This window comes from Erpetoichthys calabaricus, chromosome 1, assembly GCF_900747795.2.
Source record: "Erpetoichthys calabaricus chromosome 1, fErpCal1.3, whole genome shotgun sequence".
NCBI classification, from domain to species: Eukaryota; Metazoa; Chordata; class Cladistia; order Polypteriformes; family Polypteridae; genus Erpetoichthys; species Erpetoichthys calabaricus.
The window spans coordinates 105,782,913-105,805,387 of record NC_041394.2 but is presented as its reverse complement, the minus strand read 5'-3'; the positions used below and the strand labels follow the sequence as shown (position 1 = coordinate 105,805,387).

General features: G+C 36.9%; 2 protein-coding genes across 2 annotated transcripts in view; one reads left to right on the top strand and one right to left on the bottom strand.

Moving 5' to 3' along the window:
• The window catches only part of LOC114647671 (glutamic acid-rich protein-like), a 792,149-nt gene that overhangs the window by 236,209 nt on the left and 533,465 nt on the right, over positions 1-22,475 (top strand). The gene's annotated exons all lie outside the window — the stretch shown is intronic.
• rerg (RAS-like, estrogen-regulated, growth inhibitor) overlaps positions 1-22,475 on the bottom strand; it is a 302,156-nt gene that overhangs the window by 73,622 nt on the left and 206,059 nt on the right. The window contains exon 3 of the mRNA XM_028804725.2: positions 3,527-3,583. Coding sequence (XP_028660558.1) covers positions 3,527-3,583 — 57 coding nt within the window. The remainder of the gene's footprint in view (positions 1-3,526; positions 3,584-22,475) is intronic.

The window sequence follows — 22,475 nt, the reverse complement described above, 5'->3', positions numbered from 1 at the left end:
TATGGGGAAATTCACTTTGATATACGAGGGCTTTGCACTACGAGCACGTTTCCAGAACGAATTATGCTCGCAAACCGAAGTTCCACTGTATATATATATATATATATATATTGATAGCTTTCGTATCCGAGGGCCTCTTGATGTACAATATTTTTGGCTTTGCTATCAGGGGCGAGAATTTAGCTGTGATCTCTTTGCCAAAAATGTAAAAAGTTGGCAAGGTATCTCTGGCTAAGCAGAAGGTAGCTACACTCCAATGTCAAACGTTGCCACTGTATGTGATTGTGTTAAGCTCTGATGGGAGAACGTCCCCCACGTGGGGGGAAGAGCACATGGCTGTGATATCTCTGCCAATGAGCAAGTACCATCTAAAACAGACATATCTGTGATCTCTCTCTCTCAAAAATGTCAAACGTTACTCTTTAACAATCTCTAGATAATAACGCCTGCTGAACAAACAGGTATCGCTAGCTAAGTGGAGGCAAGGTATGCTCCAACACGTGGCGAGAGGTACAGCGACTTGAATGGAGGCTGGTATGTGAGTGAGGATGGCTCCACCTGGCTCCCCACTCCTGAGGTCCTGCCTCCCCCTCCCCACAGCCCACAGCCTGTCTCTCGGATTTGCACGAATAAATCGCTGCCACAACCAAACTATATTACTTAGTGTGATGAGAGAAGTTGCAAAATCAAGCGAAACGTTCAAGCAAATTATAGAAAAAAACCCCATCTAAATCCGTTAAGTAGCTCTCTCATGAAAAGCAGACAGACATACAGACAGACAGACGTTGGATTTTATATATAGAGAGAGATGTAACAATAATCTTTCTACCAAAAAGACACAGGGAAGAGAATGAAAAACTTAATTCAATTTAAATTAAAAACTATCAAATATGTCAGTTTGTTTTATGCCCTATGGCTCAAATTTTACACATAAACATGTTATACCAGTTAATTATAAGCTGCGTATTTAAACATTTTTACACCCTTTTCATTGACGTGGACTTAGTGGAAAGTATTATAAAAGTATTAACAAAAGCGGTGTGCCAGTAGAAATATAAACTTAACCTCCAAACAGTGACAGTATCAACTAGGAAAAGCCAGACGCCAATTATATAAAAGGAAAGAAGAAGATGAATGTAGAAATAAAGGGGATGTTGAAAAAACTGGTTAATGGTAGTGCCTTGTTAATACACACTGCCCAGAGGTCTTAATAAATATGGTTTAGGAACGAAGCTGATGAATAATTTAGATGTGAATTTTCACTTGACACCTAGAAGGAGTTTGGCAGAAGTAGAATGTATGAAAAGAACTTTCAGTTGATAGGAAGAAAGTGAGAAATTAGACATGTTAAAAACAATAAAAATATGTGATGACACTGGCAAGAAAAAATCAAGAAAAAAGAGCAAAACAAACTGAATATATTTTGGTAGTTTCATTCTCTATTTTTTTCCTTTTGCATTCGCCATGAAAAATATTTCATAACCTCAGATGACTGCTAGGGAAAGTGGCAGTTTGAAGAGTTGAATATCAGCCTGTAGTCTGTAGGTCCACTGCTTTAGCCCTAAGGATTATCAGGTTAAAACCCTTTGTTCTCTGATTGACATAAGCTCTAAAGTCAGGAAAGGAAAACAGAATCTTGCATTCATTTAAAACATGCCACTAATTTTGTATGCAGGAGAAACAAAATGACAATAACCCAAGACCAGAATAAAAATCAAGAATCTGCAGCATAAATGTACAAGTTCATGCAATTCCAGAGGTAAGAGCTGTCATAGGATAAAACTGATTGAATCACTTCTATCACTTCCTTCAGGTAGCCCACTACTTAATATTATTTCTTCAATGCCAGTACTCTAAATCGCTCAAATGTTGCTGGAAAAATTACTTTAAGAGTTCTCACCTCTTTGGTAGATTTTGCTTGGTATATTTTTATCATATTGATTTCAGCCTTTGAGTACCATAATTAAGAGTTTGATGCTTTTATTCAAGACCAGAATTCCCTGTATTATCTCTAGCTGCTCCATTTCAACTATTTCAAACAAAATGCATAATGAATAAGTGATTACTTTTGAGAAATGGGAGAGGAATGGTGAATTTTGGTGAGAGGCACAGAGAGTGCAAATTATGTGGCTACCTGCCTCAAGGTGACACATGTTTAACAGTAGAATGGATATTATCAAATAAGCAATGTGAAATCACTCCAGACAAAGGCAGCAATCGACTCCATTATTTTGAAATCGTTTTTAATTATAAACTTCTTGCTTATATTGTTACATCGCTAATTGGACATCAAAGCATCAATTTCACCTACAGTGGTCTTAATTTAAAAACTGCTATAATAAGTAATATAACACCAGTTCAACAAAGATGATTTTGGAGGTTTTAATACTAAGGCTTACTATAGTAAAGTCATTTTTAAGGCTATAAAGTATTTGTAATCAAATATTTTTTAACAATTAATAACACATTATTAACTATACTGAGTTCTTTTAAAAGATGTTGGGCTATACATTATGTAAGCTGTTTAATATACTGTATATTATTTCATAATATTCATAATACTATTAATAATACAGTTTTCAGAAGCCTAGATTGTAAACAAATCAATCAAACTAAAACTAACAGTCTGTCATGTATTTCAATAAATATTAAATGCATAACTCTGGCTGTAAACCACACCATATCTTTAAGACACACTTTAGCTGGCACTTGTTTTAAGGCCACATACTGCCATTTGCTGCTACTTAGGCATCTCATTTACAAATTTTTTCAATATCTGATGATGCCATAAAAGCTAATCTGAAATGTACGCTGTCTTTAAATTAACTTCAATTGCTTTGTGTTTAAGGTGACATCAAACAACCACCACACAAGCGATGATGATATTTCCCTTCTTTCATAAAAAGATTCCTTTAGTAAATTGCTTAAAAATGGCTTCTCAGACCCAAAACAGTAAGAATGTGACTAACAAACAAACCTACTGTTTCAAGCAGCTGTTGTAGATGAAAACTATTTTTCAAATATAAGGAAAAAAACAAATGGAGTAAAACTTTTAGGGGACTCAGCATTCAAAGTAACTAAAAATATTCAAAATATAAATGGTTTCTTATTGACAAAAGAGTCAGCCTGTCATTCAGTTACAGAATAAACAAATGATTCTAATAACCAGATTAACAAATTTAGTATCTCCAGGTACCATTTTTAGATGTTAACACCAGTTCATTTAACTTGAGTAACAACTAGAAAAGTCATGTAATTATAGACATTTCATGTAATATGTGTTTGCATTACTGAAAAATAAAAAAGTCCATTAAACTGATTGAAATGTTTCCAATATATTTATTTATACCACTAATCATTCCACAAAAAAGAGCATTTAGGTTTAATACAGAGAGTTAAAACATAATAGGCCTATGAAGAAAGAGGCTTAGCAAAAGTAATTATATTGTGAAATTAAACAATCAGATCAATTTTTCATTTCAAATAATTTTCTGAAACTGGCCACAATTTAACTGGTCTTACTTACCTAAAGTTGGATCGTACTCCCAGATAAACCGTCGGGTAAGGAATCTCACCACAAGAGCTGTGAAAGAACAAAGGAAAGTGTTAGGTTCCTTTTTTTTGAACTTGATATGTTTTGAGATAATACTGAATTGGTTTTTTTAGTAAATGTTCAGCTTTATTTTTATAGAGCACTTGTCTACAATAAGTCACTCAAATCCTCTAGCAAAAGCAATGTGTCAATTGTTCAGCATTGGCAGTACAGACTGGCAAAGATAACTGTCACAGCTAGTTATGGAAATACCTATTGCCTGGGAGCCTAACAGAAATTGTGGGCGACTGGGTGAAGTTGCTTCACCCGTTGTGCTTCACATTGATTGTTGAAACAGAAAAGCGTATTTCAATAAATTTGATTTATGGTATAACAATCAGTTTGTGGTATAATTAAATATTAATATTTTCCCATTGGTTATTGACATTTTTAAGAGTAATTTCAATGTTGTGAGACAACTTGATTTAAAGATTTTAAGTTTTTAGACTCTAGACTGAAATGCTTTGTCAGTAAAACTTGCATATCTCTCCAGTTCCATGGGTTTTCAAAATGGATTACACTTTCAAACTGTAGACCTGAGACATTCTGTTAAGATGGCTGCCATTGCCAGAATGAATATATATATATGATTGCTTATTTATCTAGCTTATTACAAACTAGCATCCCATTATGGGCAGATATCAGCCTTATATCTTTACTCTTTAAAACAGAATAGAATAAAGCATGTGGAAATGAAAGGATGGAATAATTACCTTTCAAAATAAAAACCACTTATGATCCTGCTCTTAGAATTTCACAACAGCCTACTTTTCCTCAGTCATCATTAATGTTATGCACTTGCTGTTTTTAAGTAGACTAATATATTTTTTTCATCTATTACCTCAGGGTTGATTTCAATGAAACAGATATTAAAAAAAGTGAGTACATTCTGCTGACATGTAATACCCTGATATTCAAGCGAAGCTTAAAAGGTTCCTTGTTAAAATACATGCCAGTAAAACAATGTGTGTGGTAATTGAGATAAATGCATTCACACTTGGCGTGGATTCAGAATTTTCAACAGGCCAACTTACATAGGCATACTTTAAATAGCTTGGACAATTGTTAAAATAAAATATAAAGTGAATATTTGTCATCTTTCAAGAATCCATTTATCCATATTGGTTATACCAGGTTCAGAGCTAAAGAAAACGGCTAAAAAAATCCAAGGCAAGAATTTACAAAACTCTGTCTCAAAATGAAAAAAGGCAAGGGAAACATGCTGCACTGTTCATATTTTAATGGTAATCTATAACAGAACTGGGAGAGATGGTTATGGCACTAGAAGGGTAATGTCATCAGGACACTAGCATGAAGATATTTTTTTAAGAAAAAATACAGAGTAGCTTAGAGGTCAGAATAACTAAATAGTTCTTCACATTACTTAAACAACAAAGCACACATTTTATTGCAAAATGAGTCATTAAGTTAAATTTATCCCATAGCTCCAAGTCTGTGCTTTCTTCAGCCAAACAAATAAATTTCTAAAAGGAATACAAATCATTTTAGTACTTTGAGGGGGCTGAACGTGTCGTTGAGTCAAACACTCACAGCAAAAGCTATGCTAGGATAATGTCACAGCTAATGTTTACTCTCAGGCAATTTTTCACTTCATAAAATTAGTGTAGGCTCCTTTGTTAAACCTTTCTACTTGCTTGTAAAAGGCAGAATGTGTAGGTAGGATAGAAGCAGTCTTATAAAAGCCGATAAGTCAGATAAGAGTGCAGTTTAATGTATGTGAAACAGTATGTGATGGGTTGAAGGAATAGTTTCTGATGTGAGGGGAAGACCATGGTTGTCTTAATTAAAAACGTATTTTTCATAAGCTCCTCAAAATATTTATGAAAACAACAATTGTTTCTGTGCAGGACATATGTAACACATGTTGCATTAGAATGGCAAACAGTTTTATTATAGACATCTGCTTTCTTAAAGAGTCACTTTTATCTCTCCATTCTGGCAAATATTACAGAACCTTTAGCCATTGCACCACTAGACTGAGAGACAGTTTTTATCCATGAGGCATAAGGCTACTGAACAGACACTCGTACTGACAACTGCTTGAGTATACATCATGCGTGTACTTGTATCTATTGTCTACTGTTGTATTAATTGTGCACTTTGTATGTTGTGTTAATAAATAATGCTCTCACTAGTCTGTGGAGACTGTGTACATGTGATGAAAAACTTAAACTTAAATGAATCTCAGCACTTTATGCCATATTCTGATAGATGCTCAGTTTTTATCAGGAAATCTTTTATTAAATTGCTTCATTCTGTCTTTATCTCAGATGTTGCTTGTGTGAAAAAAACGTATAGTTCCTTTAATCTCATCAGTTTTTAAACTTTGCAACATAAACCACTGGAATATCTTGCGGCACTCAGTAGTGTAATATTCTGTTTTGTCAGATGTTAGTGCATTATAGGCTGCAGCATGCCAGCCATTTTAACATTTTAAATTCTTTTTGTGTCTAACCCCTTATAAAACTGCTTGCATCTTGGCTACATGGTGTGATTTTTAACAGAATAGACTTTAGCACAACCACATTTGTATTCATTCACAGATAGCCAGAAGCACCCTTTTGATGTGATGCTAGTCCATCACAAGTACATTCATACACACACAAAGTTACAGAGCTAATTTTGAATCATCAGTTAACCTAATCTGAAATACTGCTTAAATTAGAAAAAAAACCCCACACAAATCACATTTAATATCTGCCCAGGATTCTGAAGCCATGAGGCAGCCACGCTAAGCCACCATTCCACTTTAATATGCAGCTAAAATACAACCTACCACAGATATGCTGTCTCTCCAAAATAAAAATAGTTACCACAAATATCAGGCAATAATTTTGGGATCCTTAATTAATTTAAACTGTTATCATTCTAGTACATTCTGACATAAGAGGCAACTCTTCACATAAAGACAAGAGGTTTGCTTTCAGAAGTAATATTCGTTGGTTGTGAAAGCATTTGAAGTTTTAATGTGCATCTTTGCAGTGAAGTTTATTGAGGAAAACCGATGGCCACAAATAATGAAATATGTTTTGTCCTCTTTGCTACACCATAATGTGTGTCTCATTGTCTACATCTCACTCACAAGATATTTCTTTGTTAAAACTGTCAGTAACAAAACAATGAGTTTCAATCAGTAAATCAAAACATGTGGTCTTTTGAAAAAAAATGTAAAAAAAAAGAAAAAAATGTTCCCCATATGTACTTATTAACAGCAGACTGGAAAACACTAAGCTTTTCATTCTTTCTCTGTGTCTCTAGGCTCTCTTCCTCCAATGGGTCAACTCCATATCCTTCCTCTCCTCCCAACTCCATCTTCAAAGAGTTCTGGTAATGAGGCAGCTTTATATCCCATCCTGGGGCACTTCTGCTTAGGTTTACAGTTATCCCCGATTCAGGGGGAAGCCTAAAGTTCTACCAGGGACACTAAGCTAGAGCTCTACCAAGAGATTCCTGCTGTATCTTGCACCCTTTTACTTTATAATTCTGCACTATACTTCTAGGAAAGTGTTCCCTCTAGGGGCCAGGAGGTATTGCCATTTCTGTTTTTCCTTGCTCACCATTTTCATTACCTACTTACACTGAAGATTCATGCTAATAAGGTCCTAGGGCATACTGCAGGAAAGAGATACGGAAAGTGTCTTAGTTATTGCATTGGCATGACAACTTATGTCTCTACCACCAATGTGTGTCTTCCTTGAATTTAGAGGAATTTTAAAGGCCCACACCACCCAAACAAATCCACCATCCTCCTTGCCATTTTAATAATAATAATAATTCATTACATTTATATAGCGCTTTTCTCAGTACTCAAAGCGCTATCCACACAGGGAGGAACCGGGAAGCGAACCTACAATCTTCCACAGTCTCCTTACTGCAAAGCTCACAACTGGGCTCACAATTAAAACACAATACAGGAAATCAACTCTTGTCCAGACACAAGATGTGATGATAATAATAATAATAATTCTTTACATTTATATAGCACTTTTTTCACTACTTAAAGCATTTCAGCGAAGTGATGAGAGATAGCCAATTAGAAACAGGGGATGATTAGAGGGTCAGCATGACTAGGTGGTGGGCCATTTACCCTGGATATCAGAATATTCCCTACTCTTATTGAAGGATGCCAAGGGATGTTTTATTACTACAGAGAGTCAGAACCTTAGTTTTACATCTCATCCAAAGGGCGGCGTCATTTTTACAGCACAGTGATCCCATCACTGCACTGCAACATCAGTATCCACATTCAGACCACAGGGTAAGTGCCCCTTGCTGTCCTCACCAATACCTCTTCCTGCAGAAACCCAAGCTTTTCCTGTATGGTTGGATGACCTGTTTTGAAGTGCAAGAGGTATGGCTGCTGGATACACCCAAACACATACAGTATGTTGCATAACATACTATTTGGGCCTTACTGGCATTGTTTTTATCTGTTTCACAAATTCTGTTTTTGATATTAATCTATTTGTTGATATATAGTTGTGGCTGGGGGTGGTATCCAGCCGGGACGCCCAGGAGGACCGGAGGAGGACTCACGCCTCCTCCAGACCACGAGGGGGCGACCGCCCTGGTGGCTTTGGGGACCACGGGAACGGAGCTTAGAAGCTCAACCCTATAGGGGCCTGTGGTCACCGCCAGGGGACTCCCCAATGCATGCGGAGCCCAGGCCATAGGACTTCCGCGACACCTGGAAGTGCTGGGGGGAAGAAGACCAGGGACACCTGGAGTGCTTCTGGGTGCGCAGTCAGCACGTTCCGCCACACCAGGAAGAGGTGGCGGAAGCTCATCAGGAGACACCTGAAGCACGTCTGAGTGTGTATAAAAGGGGCCGCCTCCCTCCATTCGATGGCTGGAGTCGGGTGGAAGAAGGACGGAAGTCGGAGGAGAGGAGTGGAGGCGGTCAGAAGAGTACAGGCATTGTGAGAGGCCAGAACTTTGGGGTGATTGGTGCTGCGGCACTGGGTTGTGTGTGTTTCACCGGTATAAATAGTTGTAAATAGACATGTGTGGTGCTTTAAAATCATGTCTACCTGTCTGTGTCTGGGCTGTCCCCCACATAGTATATAATTTTCTTATCCCTCAAATGTTCATTTTCTATATCATCCCATCACTTTTTATTTTTTGGTATATTATAGGAATAATGAGCTGAAAGAATGTTACTTCTTTTGGGCATTTTAAGTGGAAGTAATAAGTTACCATTTAAAAAAAAATGCAGATAAGAGTTAATTATATGACTTGTCATTATGGTACTAGATCTAATTATCTAATTAAAAAATGGAATGTTTTTGCTGTAAAGAAAACTGAAATACAGATCATTCCCATTGTCAATTTTCATTTATGCCTAAATTATTAGGCCTCAGTCTACCCACTTGTTTTTAATAACTACTGAGTAAAACAGGAAATTTCCTATTTATAAAGTAATCTTAGAAATATCAAATATAATTTTATATTTATTGTTTTTCCTAGAATATCTGACTAAACACCACCTCAAAAATACAGTATCTATCACATATTGACTATGCTGAAGACCTCAGTAGTGGAGGCAGGAACACAAAGTTGAGGCCCCACGACTGACAGTGCCTATCATGGTACAAACCTTAGTACATGCTGGCAGACCCTGTGGTAAACTCTAAAATTGAAAAAATAGGCCTTCCATGCAATATTAGCAGCATATCCATCCATCCATCCATTTTCCAACCCGCTGAATCCGAACACAGGGTTACGGGGGTCTGCTGGAGCCAATCCCAGCCAACACAGGGCACAAGGCAGGAACCAATCCCGGGCAGGATACTGGATATTCTCCAAGTTTATCCAGTATATATAGACAGGCCAAAATCGCAAAGCAAAATCCTGCATGTAGGTGGAATTTAGTGAGCTCTACGAGAACAACCTTCTGGTAGCCTGGCAGAGGTTCTTGCAAAATATTTAAGGAAGGATAGGCGGGATGTTGCCCAGACTATTGTAAGTGGGTGGGGCACATGTTGATCTCAATTGGGAATGCTGTCAAGATTGGAAGAAGCACTCTGAGGAACTCCAAAACCCAGTGACTATGCTGGTATCAAAGGAAGCAATGACAAAAGTATTGGTTGGGTTTGGGTGCCACTTTGTGCCTGAAGTCACTGAGGTAAGTAAAAAACCCTGTAGTACCAAGACCATAGGGGTGGGTGAGATTTGACAGAAAATGTTGAATGTAGTAGATAATGTTGGGGTGTTTTTCAATAACAATCTTGTTTAATGAAAGGTGGAACCCTCAGAAATGGCAGACTGGAGTGGTTGTCTCCATTTTGGAAAAGAGGGTGTTCCACTTATAGAGAAACCACACTCTTCAACTTCTCTAGGAAAGCTTATGCCAGGGTACTGGAACAAGATTCTGTCCGAAAGTTGAACCTCCAATCCAGGAGGAACAATGCAGATTCTATACAAGCTGTGGGATACTGGACCAGCTTTATAATTTTTGAAGAGACCTGAGAATTTGATCCTGTTTGATCGTGTATTCTGCAGTATCTTGCAGAAACTTATTCAAGAAGAAGTAATACAGGAGGATTTTTGGTTAGAACCATAGCTTCTCCCGAGGAGTAACATTTAAAGTGTTTTGAGCATGAAGGTAGAGTATACAGTATACCTGTTAACACTCTATGTGTGAAATACAATACATATTACACTGGGGAAATGACCTAGACACAAAAAAATCAGTCACATTCAATCATTCTTGTGAAAAACTACATTCATTTGTTAAATAATTTCTCCATGTTAACAGTATTACTCAGACAGTAATGTAGAATAGTTCATAGCAATGTTACCTTATAGTTTCAGTGTTCCACATCAGGTTATTCTTTGTATGGAGTATTCAGTTTCCCCATGTCTCTATGGGGTTTTTTTAGTCTCAATAATCCAGATTTCCACCCACAAGCATAAGACATGTATGGTAGTTTGAATGATGATTCAAAATTGTCCCTTTGTGAGTGTGAGTAAAAGCCTAAGTAGAAACTACAATGGGCTGACCATGTGTATAATGTTGATTTCCAACATGCAGCAAGTTCTGTCGGAAAATGCTGCACTAACTTATGAACTTATGAGCCAGATAAATTAGGCTTCAGAATATTATGTGATGTTCCTTATAACAGTTGTCAGTCTCTAACACTATCCTGAAGAATTCTTAGCCCAAACTTCTTCTATATTGAACTGTATCAAATTTATACAGCCTTCTTTTCAGTCCTGAAACAACATACAGTATCAATGAAGGCTAGATCCGTAACTCGAATATTCATTCACAATGTTAATGATATCAACATATCCGGTAAGTAAAGCACTGTGATACTCTCACCCTCCATACCAATCCACTTGTTGACTTATTTCAAGTTGTTCTAGATAAAGTAAATTTATCTTTATGACAAAGATGTAACATTGTAATACTGGTAACAGACACTATTCACATTATTCAAAATAACTTTCATATCCCAAGCAGGCTATATAAATAGTCTGAATTTAGTGATTTAATTGGGGAGCCTGCAGCCAACCATTTTGAAAGGAGTAGTGGTCTACACCAACTACCTACTAAAGAGCACACAAAACAAACACCACAGTGCTGAAAAACTAAACTAAAGAAAAGTACACACAAGTTAAACAAACAAAAGGTACATGAGTGCAAAAAATGGACCATGTTGAGCACAATGTGCAAGCTAAAGAATCACTCCAAATAAAAGAAAAGTGAAAAAAATCACAAAAAATAATGTTTGAATCTCTCCCTTTTACTAAGTCCCTTTTATTGGTAAAATTCTCACTTGTCTTTTGTTGTCACTCACCAGTGCATCTACATATAACACCTAACCTGCTTCACATTTGTATGAAACTCCACTGATTTTATTTTAGAATTATATTCATCAAAATGTCCATATTGCACTTCATTACATAGAAACATAGCACATAAAAACATTTTATAATATTTTACAGCTCTCCTTGTGTAATGGCCCATCTCCTGGTATCTCCTTCATGCTCTTGAGACCTTGGTCTTCCTGGAGAAACAGGACTACCTGTGCAACTTTAATCGGCTGCAAGTACCGCCTAATGCTACCAGTAGTGACAAGGACACTAGAAAAACACAAAACTAGAGAAAAATCAGTTAGGAAAGATAAGAAGAGAGCAACTGTCTGTGCCAACCACTTGCAAAACCAGTCCCTTTTTGGGGGTTTGTCTTGCTGTTGCCACTCCAGTTCACCTGTTGTCACTTTCATTTGCAACAAAGCAGGTGAAGTTGATTCACAATCGCTTATGCTTCCTAACTGGACAGAGTGATATCCCTGAAGCTTAACTGATTTGATGTTAGACTGTGATGATTAAATGCACCCTTAATTTTTGGAGAAGTGTAGTTTGCAACTGTGAGCAAGTTATTCTGTGATCTATCTTACAGCCATGGAGGAAGGATAGGAAGGAAGGAAAAGTGTCAGAAGGTGACAACAAGATAGCCTCTTTAGTTTGCTATAATGAGGTAAGTAGTCAATCTAAATCAAAAAGGCACTTGTTGCTTGGAAACGGAAAACATGTGTTTCAATGATGCTCTCTGAAAACGGCCAACCAAGTAATTTATTTTTCCAAATATTTATATTAAACTAGATTCTGTTTCTTAAGTGTCTTGCATGACTTTCTGACAGGTTGTTATACATAGGTTTTCAATTTTATCATTAGTATTTTAACAGATTTGAAAGTTTATGCAGTGCTCTGAGACAACTATCTGTAATGAGGACTAAATAAATGAAATCTGAATTTAATGCAGAAATCCTTTCTTTTACAGCACAGTTCACAGATCCCATTATCTTAAGATGCTTATCTAATGCTTTTAAAAGCATGCAAAAACATGCCCTTTTTATTTTTTAAACAAAAATCTCTTTGTGTCAGTGTTGGCACAACAGGTGAAATACCATACAATTCACGAGGCATCCTCAGCTGCAACCCTGATATAAACAAATGAAGCTGACAGCACAATACATATGTGCAAGTACAGACAACCAAGGCTGGTATGTGCATTGTCAGTTTAGCATGTGACCAACCAAAAGCCTGCAAAGAAGGCAAATGTTCAATGCAGGTAGATGGAATCATACCTTTACACAGTAGTTGGACGCAATCTAAGAGACTCACAAGGTGGCTGGACAATATCTGAATATTTTAAAATTCGAATTAGCAAAATGATATATTGACGATATATTGACGTTTCTAGCAGGCAAAGCTGAGACCCAAACTGACTTGTTGACTCAGAAGGGATGGATGAAACATCCAAAACATACATATCAGAGATTGGGAAGTTTTAGGTTATCAATGGAAGTTCTCTGGGGGAACATATATTATATATGTATCACAAGGACTGTGATACGTATGCAAGTATGCTGTTCCAGACCCTGGGAACTGACACAGAAGTTAATCTATATATTCTTATTTACAATTGCTAGTGGAGAAATCTAATGTGTCAATGGAAAAAAAACAAGTAGCACTCAAGCTATTGTAGGCACTTAGACCTTAAATTTATATAGTTACCGTAACTTAGAAAATGCAGTACCTGTAGTTTGCCACAGGTACACAGGCCCAGTACTGTTCCAGATGTGTCTGTTGGAGATGCTATAAATGGATGCTAACATACCTTTAAGCTTGCAAGTATTTGTAATTCCAGTCACTTCTGGAAAATATCTGATAGCTGCTCTGTTTGCTGTGGTTCCTACAAGACACCATGTGTTTTATTATTTTATGTTTGTGTTAATCCTCGGGGAAACCTATGTACAATAACACTTCTATTAATATTTTATCAATACTCAGTTGTAAAAACTCTTTTTCATATAAATATTTAAGCACACAAGTATTAAAAATAAATAACTGAATAATGTGTTAATTCCAAAAAAATAAATTGTCTGCAAGAAACGGCAGCAGTCACAGACATTATAGTTCTGTGATGCTTGAACAACAAACAAGAACCCCTTATTTGATATTTTGGAGCAACTAAGTAGCACAGGACTATGGCAATGTTATCCAATTCAACAGCATAACGGCATCAACAGGTCAGGTTTTATTTCACAAAACTAATTAAAAATACAAAGCTAGCTATAGCATTTTATATTTTATGAAAGAAGTGTTTTACCTATACTACTTATTATTATTTATTGAATTACAGCTAGGATGTATACATCATATTTTGTCAACAAGCTACAGGGTACAGACATTGCCCTAAATAATCACGCGGACAAAAAAGAAAGGTAAAGCTGTATGACTGAGAAGCTTCAGAATGTCCACAAGATGGCACACTTTCTCAGAATAGTGTGACTTGCAAGACTCTCCCCTCTGCTTTCAGTCTCTATTGCGGGGGGGACTGTAGCTTGATAATCTGCATACAGTATATGGCAGCTCGATGCTTTCCTTTGGCCAGCTGTTGCAGTTTTATTACAGGCTCATTGTACTGTAAGGCATAAGCAGTTAAGTCAGAGCTCTGCAAAATAATATGTTTCTTCCAGCTAAGATTTACTGGAGACTGTGATGGAAAAGATGACAAAATTAAAGGCCATTATGTCTAATTCTGCACATGCTTTCCAAGATGTGCAGTTGTGGAGCACATTTAGTCTCTGGTTCAATCCACCACAGTGTTCAATGAGGTCCTGCTGTACATCGGCCCTTCTTGCCCACAAACATGAGACTATAAAGGGCCTCCTCCCATCATGTCACTCTTCATCCTAGCCAGCTATAATAGACACTCTGACATAAAGACAATATTTCTTTGGGGAAACTGCACATTAAATATGGACTGTCGAGTGTATAGTTTTGTGCATTCCACTTTGTTTTTTTTACTGTTAAACATTATTTTCATGTTGTATATTGGTGCTGGAGCAACTGAATATTCCATCAGGGATCAATAAAGAACAGTCTATCTATCTTAAATCATCAGTTATATATAATAAAATAATAAGGAAAGTATTTGAGTCTAAATAATATGCTACAATTCCACAAAGAATTCCGGTACTGTCTTCCCCATGTTTATCATCTTCATACTGAATGTTTATTATATGCTATGTGATACGTTGTTATATTGCACAGCATTTAAATATAAGTGTCTATTTTGTTGCTCTTTGAAATGTGTGTGTTGTCTTAGATGAAACCATAGTGTTCACTGTGGAAAAAAGGCATAAGTTATACTGTGTGGATCTGGAATTAAAATGCTAACATCTAAAATCTCAATCAATACTGTATTAGACCAGGGGTAGGCAACGTCGGTCCTGGAGTGCCACAGTATGTGCAGGTTTTTGTTCCAACCCAGTTCCTTAACGAGAACTCAATTATTGCTGATGAAGCACATATTGCTTAAGTGACATTTTGATGCTTCATTTTAGTGGTCTCGCTTGTTAAGGTTCTCCAACCTTAATTGCTTATTTCAATCTTAAACTGCTGCATTCAGTGTTTTAATTGCTCCTTATTAGCAATAAGACGTAAAAGACAAAGCAGCCAGCAGTTCTCCAGCTAGCTTTTTTCCAATTACATCTGTGTGTGTTCATCATGCACTGTTTGATTTAATAAAACACTTAATAGAAAAATGTGGCAGACTGAAAATGATCTGTTTTAGGCTTCATATCATTTGGATGATATCTTTGGAAAGGAAAAAAATCTACGATATAAGAGCCTTACATTGCACAGACTAACAAGCCATAAAATTAAATAAGGTCTGTGATTGGCAATGATTGGTTTCTAATTAAGCAATTGGGTTGGAATGAAAACCTGTAGCCACTGCGGCTCACCAGGACCGACGTTGCCTACCCCTGTATTAGACAGTTGGAAGTCACCTCTTGTGTTGTAATAACTATCCAGGCAATAATATCAATATTGATATCTAAAAACAGTTTAGTCATTTCTGTAATGTGCCCCATTTTGCATTTATAAATTGCTGTAAAATACTAAGAGCCATTTGAGAAGAGGGATTGTCTTGATTATTCATAACACATATCTATGATTCAGCCATCCATTTTCTAACTATTTCTACGCAATTCAGGGTGTCATGACAGCGGTAGCAGCAGATGCTCTAGAAATGCCTTAACAGTATGCAGAGACTAAAGCAACTTTGGGCCAGAAAGTAACCAAAGAGAGTGGATTTGACCTGTCTACAGAAAGCTAAATGATCATCAGGGTCATTTCAGACTGCATTAGAACACAGGAGCCAAAGGTGAGGAAGCAATGTGACAACCACAGTGGGCACATAAAGAACAACATTTTTCCAATTACAGATATGGCTTATTGGAACAGTGGTGAGAGTATACTGTTGAAGCAACACTATAATTTTAATTTTATCTAAATATCCTTTTTGCAAAAGTAAGATATAATGTATGAAATCTCAGAAAAAAATGCTGGTATATGGGGCAATTATATGATTTAGATTTGTTTGTAGGTTTTCAGTGGAATTCTCACCTTTGCCTTATGTTGAGAAGTAGGATAAACTGTATTGTAAGGGAAGGTCAGGCATTCAGTTATTTCAAACTGGAAGAGCAAAACATAACATGAACTACACAAAATGTCAGAAAAGAACAAGCAACAAATATTGCATCTGTTATGGCAATAAAAAAATGTATATGTATACATAAATGCTTGCGCTGGTGAGGATGAGTCCAAATCACTAAGAAATTATACCAGACGCTATTCATGCAGTCCACAGAAAAGTAATGAAGTTCAGATCCTGAGTAAGGCACAAACAATAGTTATCAACACTAGGCTTACAGAGTTCATGCTGAACGGATGGCAGTCATTCAGGAGTCAAAATTAAGTGCAGAGCTAAAACATAGGCAACTTGGTTTCTGTAAGAGCTTCAGATGTTCCCCTCAACATTGGTAGCCAGGTTGAGTGTACACTTGGAACTCTGCTTGGATGACAAAGTAACCATAAGCCCTAGAAACATGAAAAATCAGAATATTACAAGAATTTAAAGAATATTACTTTAATACCAATAAGAAATAAGACATCTGGGCCATTTTTCAATAAAACAGCTTTTATACCAAAAGGTGCTTCTATGGCCTATATTGTCTGCCATTTTGACTACTTGTTTCTTGGATTGTTTCCAAAAAAGCAAACATAGTTTGATTAAGTAGGCAGGGATTTAGCAACAGATTGTTTCCAAACAATTTACATTGTTATACAGTACAAGCAAAAGTAAAAACTCTGTACAACTACACTGGACAATGAATATGAATAACAGTGGCCTTCAGGTTGGCTAGGGATGCTTATACAGCAATGTTTTCAGTGCTACTTGCTTCTTTGGTAAATTTAATTGCACTTTTGAACAGAAAGAGATTCTTTTGTGTGTGTGGTTTAATTAGGGATTTTAGATCAATATTCCAAGGAAGACTTGCCCCTATAAGTACAAAGATTAAAAAGAAAGCAACTGGGATACAAGAAAATATTTTACACTAACAACCGAGTTGCAAGGAATAACTACAGGGTCAATATAATCTAAGGCAATTTAATACTTAGCTAATTTCTTTGTGCTTTTCAAACTTCTTCCTCAGGTTATTGTTGACAAATTTTTTAAAGAGTTTATTGTTATTAAATGACCTTCAAAACTAATTCAATTTCTTAGGATAGCTAATGGTTTATAAAGTCAGAAATACATTATCAATGAGTTGTGTGGGTTTTCCTTCTTCAAGAAATGTAAACTGACTCAAATTCAGTTTGATTTTCAAAATAAAATCTTTTTTTAATTGTGCATCTGAATTATTTGTTAGGTAAGGTTTTGCCCCTTAATTGCATTGCAACAGCAGTGAATGAACAAAGAAGAGACACACATGAAATTAACAATTAATGCTACAGAAGGGTCATCAGTTCTATTTCATTAGAATCAGTGCATGCTCAACAAGCGAGTCTTTTTTAAAATACATTTGTAAAAAACAGCAGAGCAAAACCAATCTAAATGAACAATGTCAGGAGAAGTGTTCCATTCCTGTTCAAAAATGACACACTTCTCTCTATCATAATAAAAAAAAATTGGGGCGAGACAACACTTTTTAGCCTGGGACGAGACGTGACTTTTTCAGAGAGATACTTTCACATCCTGCAAGACGAGACTTTGTGCCAAGATATTCAACCATGCCCAGGGCCGGAAATAAAAGACAAAGAGTAGATGACAAAGTAGAACTTTGTACAGAATTCAAAAATTCTGGCACGATACACATGCAGTGCAGGTTAGAGATAATGGAAGTATGAAAATTTGAAATTATAGTAAAGATCTCATTAACGCAAACAAATGGAAATTATTACTCAGTGAAATAACGTAACAGTGAAAAGAGACTGAATATATTGTTCAGATCTAAACTTTAAGTCGGAGACTTGTATATTGGGCGGCACGGTGGTGCAGTGGGTAGCGCTGCTGCCTCGGAGTTGGGAGATCTGGGGACCTGAGTTCGCTTCCCGGGTCCTCCCTGCGTGGTGTTTGCATGTTCTCCCCGTGTCTGCATGGGTTTCCTCCGGGCGCTCCGGTTTCCTCCCACAGTCCAAAGACATGCAGATTAGGTGGATTGGCAATTCTAAATTGGCCCTAGTGTGTGCTTGGTGTGTGGGTGTGTTTGTGTGTGTCCTGCGGTGGGTTGGCACCCTGCCCAGGATTGTTTCCTGCCTTGTGCCCTGTGTTGGCTGGGATTGGCTCCAGCAGACCCCCGTGACCCTGTGTTCGGATTCAGCGGGTTGGAAAATGGATGGATGGATGGACTTGTATATTGTCTAACTTGTGTTGCCATCAGGAAAAGGTAGTGTTTCTTCCCAATGAAGAGGCATATCTGCGAGAATTAAAAGATTTGTTGTTTGGTGAGAGTGAAATCCACATACGTGTGGGGCAGAGACGTGAAGTGGCTGTAGCATAGCGCAGGCCAGGGAGGTTGGCGAGCAAAGTGAGCAGGGGGCAAAGCCCCCTAGTTTTGTAAAAAAAACAACAAACACTAAGTTAGATAAATAAATAAATACTGTAAATAAATAACCCATTTTCTGCTTGCTGTTTTTGACTGATAGAAAAACAAACAACTAAATTAAAAAGGCATTTTATTTAAATGCTGGAATTGGTTTCCATTAAAAATTTATTGTAGCACAAATCGGGAGCCACAAGGGTATGTGAAAATCAGATTTGAAAATATCTGGTAGTAAGACACTTCTTGAAAAAATAATCTGTAATAGAATTTCTTTGTACTAAAATATGCATATAGTATAAGTGATGGCAGAACTTTATATTGTGCCTAGCCAGTGTTACTTACATACAATAGAATCCATCCATCCATCCATTTTCCAACCTGCTGAATCCGAACACAGGGTCATGGGGGTCTGCTGGAGCCAATCCCAGCCAACACAGGGCACAAGGCAGGAACCAATCCCGGGCAGAGTGCCAACCCACCGCAGGACACACACAAACACACCCACACACCAAGCACACACTAGGGCCAACTTAGAATCGCCAATCCACCTAACCTGCATGTCTTTGGACTGTGGGAGGAAACCAGAGTACCTGGAGGAAACCCACACAGACACGGGGAGAACATGCAAACTCCACGCAGGGAGGACCCAGGAATCGAACCCAGGTCTCCTTACTGCAAGGCAGCAGCACTACCACTGCGCCACCCATACAACAGAATACAGTAAAATTTATTTTTGTACAGAACAAACTCACATATATAGCGCTTACTTACATACATACTGTGAAATGCAATGGACAAAATATGTCCACAATCAGGCAAAAGTAAAAATTAAAAATGTGAATTTACATGCATTTTAGTAGCATTGTCATGTGTATCAGATAGTGCAACTTTATTTTTTTAGGAAATACATTGTAAATTGTTTAGGATACAGATTTTTCAAAGAAAAGAACATTATTATGCAAAAAAAATCTCCTTTTTTATTGTAAAGGTGCATCTTTGTGACTTACCATGGTAAAAACACCAACATCTTTTTATTAAATATAATCTAAATGTAAACATTTCCCCTTGGGATTAATAAAGTATCTATCTATCTATCTATCTATCTATCTATCTATCTATCTATCTATCTATCTATCTATCTATCTATCTATCTATCTATCTATCTATCTATCTATCTATCTATCTATCTATCTATCTATCTAGTTTTTAATAGAAAATCAACCACCTAATATTTACTTTAACTGCAGCACAAGGATTTTTGCGGGAATGCTGTTAACACTTCTAAATTAGCCTCCTAAACATATCCACTCATTAATGAGCTCTGAAGAATTTATGTTTTGAAACCCCCCATTGTACGTAATGAGGCAAGATCCCTCTTGCATCACCCTTTTGATCACAGAAGCCTGAAGCATTCTTCTACCACTTTTTCATGTGTTTTTTGAAAATACCCACATATGATAGTAAGCCATCCAACAAATCTAAAATAATATAGGCAGTGGTACTGGCATTTTAACATGCAAAAAAATCTAATTATTCTGTGTAGTAAATGATTTGTGAAGCTTAGTTTTATGGAACTACATTCAAAATCACAAAGTTCTAGGCTTAAATTCCATTACCGTGTCATGGGGTTACTCTAAGCAAAGTTAGATTTTCTGTCTATTGTATTACTTCCAAAATGAAATGTCTATAAATATTGTTTATAAGGTGCTGAGGAAAGATAAGATGGGCTGTTGCTCTAATAAAATTAAAAAATGTACACCATATTGCTATACTGCGTGTTCTACTGACAACAACTTCAGGGCTTGGCTTTTAACTATTTACTGAATTGTCCTTTTAGAGCAACACCATTTGGTATATCAATTGAAGTTTTTCTTGGCAAAGCAAATAGTAATTTTCAAGTGTTATGGCATTTTAAAGCTTGTAAAATATGAGACAGTCTTAAAATACGCCTTACAGCTCCAGGAAACTACATTCAAGTGGCAGCCTGAAGACAGTCTGTTTTTATATGACATGTTCTTCCTGGGAACCCCTCTGTGGGTTTTCTGCTCCATCCCAATAAAGGGGAGGTAAAGTTGATAGCCAAGATGTGGCCTGGTATGAGTGAATGGGGGTCTGCCCTTGAGTACACCCTGTGAATTCTGTGTTATGCTCAGTCTTGCCTGGATAGACTTAGCTTCTCAATAACCCAGGAAGGGAATTAACATGTTCAGCAATTGCTGGAAATATAGATAGTTAAAATCAGAGCCAGTTTCAAACTAGAATTACCACAGTGTACGAAAAAACTTGTAAACCTGGCCCACCTTAAATCCCTTCGCACCTGTCCGTCAGCATCTTTTGTCTTGTAAATGTGTCAATCAAGACAAGCAGCAAGCAGCCTACTATTCCATCCCCTTACCACCACAGAAAGGGCAGTAAGTTCTCCCAGCTCAAGCCTTGAATATCTTGGAGTGAGATACCTAGAGTTAATAATATTTCGTTATTTGGAACACATGCATTTCATGTGTGTTCCAAGTCTAAAACAATCTATGTAAACACATTGTTAAAACAAAAACATTCATCATGTTTTAGTAATAAATTACAAAATGTAGACATTAACTGTATAATGTGTGAAGCCTGAAGTCCAAATATCAAATACACACTTTCACAAAAGGTACAATTATAATATGACAGCTTTCGTGGTGCAGCGGTAAGAACTGCTGACTTGTAATCAACAGGCTGCCGGTTCGATTCTGGTTGCCTTGCAAATTTACCGTTTTGACTACTGAGCTGCTCTTATTGTTAATATAATACAATAAAAACATACATTTGATTTGCATCTGTAACAGTCGGTGTAAATTTTTAGTACTTGTGAAAGTTAGCGTTTTTTTTTTTTCACTTTTATTCTCTCAGTCACGATCACGATACAACCCCAAGATGATCCGACACTGTTAGTTTTTATTTAAAACTGGGAATAACTGTAGATGTGAGTGGTGTTTTGAGACAATGGAATTGGAAATTCTCTGATCTGGAGGGATAAAAGCTGACACACAAATGTTGCTGAATCTGCCATCTTGGTATCTCATCGTCACTTGAATTTTTTTTATTCAGGTTTATTGAGTGTTCCTGCTTACGCTGAATTAGCATGCACCTTATGGTCCATGATGTCAAAGCCGCACTGACAAAAGACAGAGACATAGGTATATATGATATTTGGATATTATTAATTTTATGACCTGTGTAGTACATTTCGGAAAACATTGTTCCTGGATGCAACATTATTTATATTATTCATATTCATTCGTATATACCTTCTTGCGGTTGTAATCAGTGACCGTGTTTTTTTTTTCCCCCGATCTTGCCCAGGCTTCACATTTTGGTGCATGGTGGTATTTTTTTTGTATGACAAAATGTAGACATAAACCGTATAATCTGTGAAGCTTGAAGTCCAAAGATCAAATAAACACTTTTACAAAAGGTACAAGGCTAACACAACAGGCTCTGTGGTGCAGCGGTAAGAACTGCTGACTTGTAATCAAAAGGTGAGATGATGAATGTCATTAGTGCCTATGCCTCACAAATTGGGTATGAATGAAAAAGGTTTCTATAGTGAGTTGGGTGAAGTGGTGGAAATTGTACCCAAGGGAGAGAAAATGATGATTGGAGCAGTGATTGGTGATTGGGACACAGAGGAGTGAGAAAAAGAACTATATTGATTGGGTAGACAGAGGGACTGAGCTGGGAGAAATGAGCAGCAGTTTACGGTGATAAAGGATAATGATGGAAACATACTCACAAGAGAGGAAAGTGTATTGAGCAGATGGAAAGAGTAATCTGAGAGGTTGATGAATGAAGATAATGAAAGAAAGAGAAGGTTGGATGATGTGGAGATATTGAACCAGGAAGTGCAATAGATTAGCAAGGAGGAAGTAAGGACAGCTATGACGAGAATGTTTATGGATGTGGTGAGAGAAGACATG